This window comes from Eimeria acervulina, genomic scaffold, assembly GCF_000499425.1.
Source record: "Eimeria acervulina Houghton genomic scaffold, Eah_scaff1299, whole genome shotgun sequence".
Classification (NCBI taxonomy): Eukaryota; Apicomplexa; class Conoidasida; order Eucoccidiorida; family Eimeriidae; genus Eimeria; species Eimeria acervulina.
Window position 1 is genome coordinate 2467 of NW_013550294.1, and position 4058 is coordinate 6524.

Genomic DNA, 4058 nt, shown 5'->3' on the forward strand with positions numbered 1-4058 from the left:
TCAAGTGCTGCTGCTGCTTCTGTCTCTGCAGCAGCAGACCCCCCTCTGCGAATGCCTCTACTAGCCCCACCCCCTTCACAAGCAGCAGCAGCAGCAGCAGCTGCTGCTGCTGCTGCTGCTGCTGGTGTTGCTGTTGCTGCAGGAGTTGTGCGCGAGAGATGCTTCGTGTGGCTTGTAGGGGGAAGCCTAAAAGAAGAAGAAGCAGCAGCAGCAGCAGCTAAAGAAGAGAACGATGATGAGGCAGCTGAAGTTAACCTTAGATCTTCTCTCCAGTCAGACCCAAACAAAGAAGAAGAGCAGTCTTTAGCAGCAAATGCTGCTGGCGAAGCCTTTACTAATTGCTGCTGCTGCTGCTGCAGCTGCTGCAACTGGTGTTGCTGTTCGGGCCCTGCTGCTGCTGCTGCTGCAGCTGCAGCTGCTGCAGCAGCAGCAGCACTCGTATCCCCCCAGATTGCTTTGGGATCTAACTCTTTATTAATCTTTGCTGTTGCTGCTGCTGCTGCAGCACTTGATGGAGACAGCACGCGATGTAAGCTGTACAGACACTCTAACGCAGAGACTACCTGAATGAAGACTGCAGCAGGGCAGTTGGATACAGCTTCAGCAATTGCTGCAGCAGCAACAGTGCCGTGTCTTGCTAGATATCGTAAGGCTGTCAACAATATACTTTCCTGCTGCTGCTGCTGCTGCTGCTGTTGATCCGGTTTGCTGCTGCTGCTCATTGCACAAACAGCAGCATCACCCCCTTCCCCTCCCGCAGCACCGTTGCTGCTGCTGCTGCTGCTGCTGTTGCGATCGGAGAAGAAGTTAGTTGCGCTGCAGATAGGCAGCAGAATATCAGCATAATTAATAAGTGTAGGATGAAGAGCACCTGCAGCAAGCCGCTGCAGGTGAAGAGAGTAGAAAGCCCCGCTGTCTTGCTTCTTAAGGCCGGGGATGATGCAGCAAATTTGATCAAACAAAAGAATAAGCAGCAGCTGAAAGTCTATTAAGAGTCTGTCTGCTTCACATCCATTCATATTATCTTCATTTGCTGCTGCTGCTGCGGAGGAGGAGGTTGCTGGGGCTGCTGCTGGAGCTGCTGGTGATGGTGCTGCAGTTGTTGCTGCTGCTGCAGCGTCAAAATTGCTGCTGCTGTCTATTTGCTGCAGCTTCCTAGACACCTCAGGAGAGTCCCTAAGGCCTCCAACAAAACCAGCATCATGTTCTGCTGCTGCTGCTGCTGCTGCTGCAGCAGGGATATCCCCCGCCTGGCTGCTGCAGCTGCTGCAGTTACTGTTGTAGCAGCTGCTGCTCCCAGATATAAGAGGCCGAGGCTGCAGCAACTCTTCTTCTTCTCTCGCATAAAATACATCATTTGTTTTAAGCGGAAATGCGCAGCTGCTTGGTGCTGCATCAGCAGCAACAGTTGTTGTTGTGGCGGTGGTAGTCGTGCTGCTACTGCTGCTGCTGCTGCTGTTGCTGTTGCTGCTGCTGGGTTTGAGAGCCCCCTCGTGAATGCTTAGAGGGAAGGCGGCGTCGTCAGCAGCAGCAGCAGCAGAAGCAGCAGCAGCAGCAGAAGCAGCAGCAGCATGCTGCTCGCATATCCTTGCTACGAGCGGCACACCAGCACCATCAAAGGCATCAAAGAATCTATCGAGAGGAGTTGAGAGAGACATTTGAACTGCTGCAGCAGCAGCAGCAGCAGCAGGGCTTTGTTTGCTGCGGGTTAACATAACGCCTTCAGGTGCTTCAGTGGGCGAACCAGAAGCAAAAGGAGAAGAGACATAACCTGCTTCAGGAGACACAGCAACACCAAGGGAGTCTTGCAGCAGCAATGAGCTGCTGCTGCTGCTGTTGCTGTTGCTGCTGCTGCTGCTGCTGCGTGCAGCAGCAGCTGCACCCCCAGTGCTGCTGCTGCTGTCCTTTTGCGGAGGCCCATTATCCTCCAGCTGCAGCAGTGCATGCAAGGAAGAAGCAGCAAAGCTAAGAGGTGCTCTCTCTTTAGTTATTCTGCTGCAGCTGTCTGCACCTCCCGCTGCACAGACACCAGAAGTAATATCAGCAGCAGCAGCAGCAGCAGCAGTAGGCGGCGGTGGCGATGCAGCCGTGCAGCCTGCAGAATCCTGACTCCGCGTTTGCTGCTGCTGCAGCAGCAACAGCGTTTGCTGCTGCTGCTGCTGCTGCTGCTCTCTTGCAGCAAATATAGCTTCAGGCTGACGAGCAGCAGCGCTGCGGTCTTCTAAGGGGCGAAGAGCTAAGAGGGGTATCGCTAGCTTGCTACCTTCCATCTTGAGTGAATATAAAGAAAGACAGAGCAGCAGAGCAGCTGCTGCTTCCTGCTGCACTGAAACGAGCAGCAGCAGCAGCAGCAGCAGCAGCAGCAGGAGCAGCAGGAGGAGGAGCAGCAGCAGGAGCAGCAGAAAGAAGAAGAAACAAACAGCTCCTGCTGCTGTGCAGTATCGAGAGAGAGCAACGGCTGCCCCTTCTATTTGTATGATATGAGGGTTAATATTTTAGGTGTATAGGCAGGTTGTTTAGAATATGAACAGCAGAGAGATTGCGGTGTATGTGCAGCAGCTCAGCAGCAAAAAGACGAAGTGAAGAGCAGAGAAGAGCAGCAAATAAGAAAGTTAAAAAGCAAACAAAATAACAAAATAATATCTGCTGCTGTAGAGAACTGAAGAAAAACCCTTTTAGCAAGTATATACATCGACAGCTGTGTATACACCACAAGAGATGTATAATAATAACTCCAGCTGCTGCTGCTGCTGCTGCTGCTGCTGCTGCTGCTAAACAGCCGAGAAAAAGAAGTTATATGAAGCGATGTAATAAGAAAGAAGAAGCAAAAAATAATTTTAAATAGCTGCAGCACCGGGCGTTTGCAGACATCAGATAATATCGGCGTACACCTCAGGGCGCAAGGTGCTGCTGCTGCTGCTGCTGCTGTTGCCGTTTCGTTTGCTGCTGCGGCGGCTGCTGCCGTTCTGCTTCAGCAGCTCGAGTTATTCTTGTATAGTTTGAAGAGAAATGAGTGAAGGAGTTGCTGCTTATAAACAATAGAAGAGCTGCTGGCTAAAGTGTGCATACACCGCAACACATACAGCAGCAGCAGCAGCCAGTTGAGGCCCGGTGTAAGCAAGCTTCAGCAGCAAAGACGCAAGCAGCAGCAGCAAGAGAGTGAAGCAGAGATGAAGATAAACATAACATTAACAGCGCCGTTTAAATAATAACAGACAATAAAGAAAGAAACGGAAGAAAGAGGACATCTACACAAGCAGCAAGAGGTGATTAGTAGGAGGTGTATACAACAGACGGGGTTGCGTATAACGCCCGAGGGCCCCTGCTGCTGCTGCTGCTGTTGCTGCTGCTGCTGCTGCTGTTGCTGTCTCTGTTTCTGTTGCTTCTTGGGGTGAAACAAACCGATAAATAACTCTCTTTAGACATAAATAACACTAATAAACCCTAAATAAAGTAGTAACTTTAATACTTGCTGCAGAAACAAAACAAATAAAATATACAATTAACAGACGCAGCCGTGCGGGCGGAGTAACGAAGAGCATCGCCGACTGGTGTTGATTGCAGTGAGAAAGAGGGGGAAAATAATTAATTTAGTCATTTTAAATAGTATTATTTTAAATATAATACCCTAAAAATGCTTTTTATACTGTATTTTGTTATATTAATTCATACAAAATATACTCAGAAACTCTCAGCAGCACTGCCCAACCCGATGAGGAGGCTCTGGCGCGCGCAGCAGTTGATGTAGAGAAGTGCTGTTTATACCCTTAAATCTTTATTATTTCGTATTTCTTTCTTTTTATTAATGTTTTTAAACAAAAGTATTCATTTTTTCCTGAAAAACAAGCCTATTATACCCCAGTTTATGCAGAAACTCTATACATCGCACCGCCGCCTACCCCTGCCGTTAAGAGCTGCCTATACAGCCCATCAATGAAGGCTCAAAGTAAAGATAAAGAAATCTTTTTTATGTATTTATTTCTTTAATTCTTTTTATTTTACCTGTCTATACTCTTTGCTCTTTATTTATTCAGTACAGTGCCCTCAGTAGCTACAAG

The 4058-nt window shown here is 48.9% G+C and overlaps 1 protein-coding gene across 1 annotated transcript in view; it reads right to left on the reverse strand.

The window, feature by feature from the left end:
* The window catches only part of EAH_00058170 (hypothetical protein, conserved), a gene marked incomplete at both ends in the record, with an annotated part of 4617 nt that extends 2347 nt beyond the window's left edge, over nt 1-2270 (reverse strand). The window contains one exon of the mRNA XM_013397349.1: nt 71-2270. Within this exon, the coding sequence (XP_013252803.1) occupies nt 71-2270 (2200 nt within the window). The remainder of the gene's footprint in view (nt 1-70) is intronic.
* Nucleotides 2271-4058: the final 1788 nt, after the last annotated feature.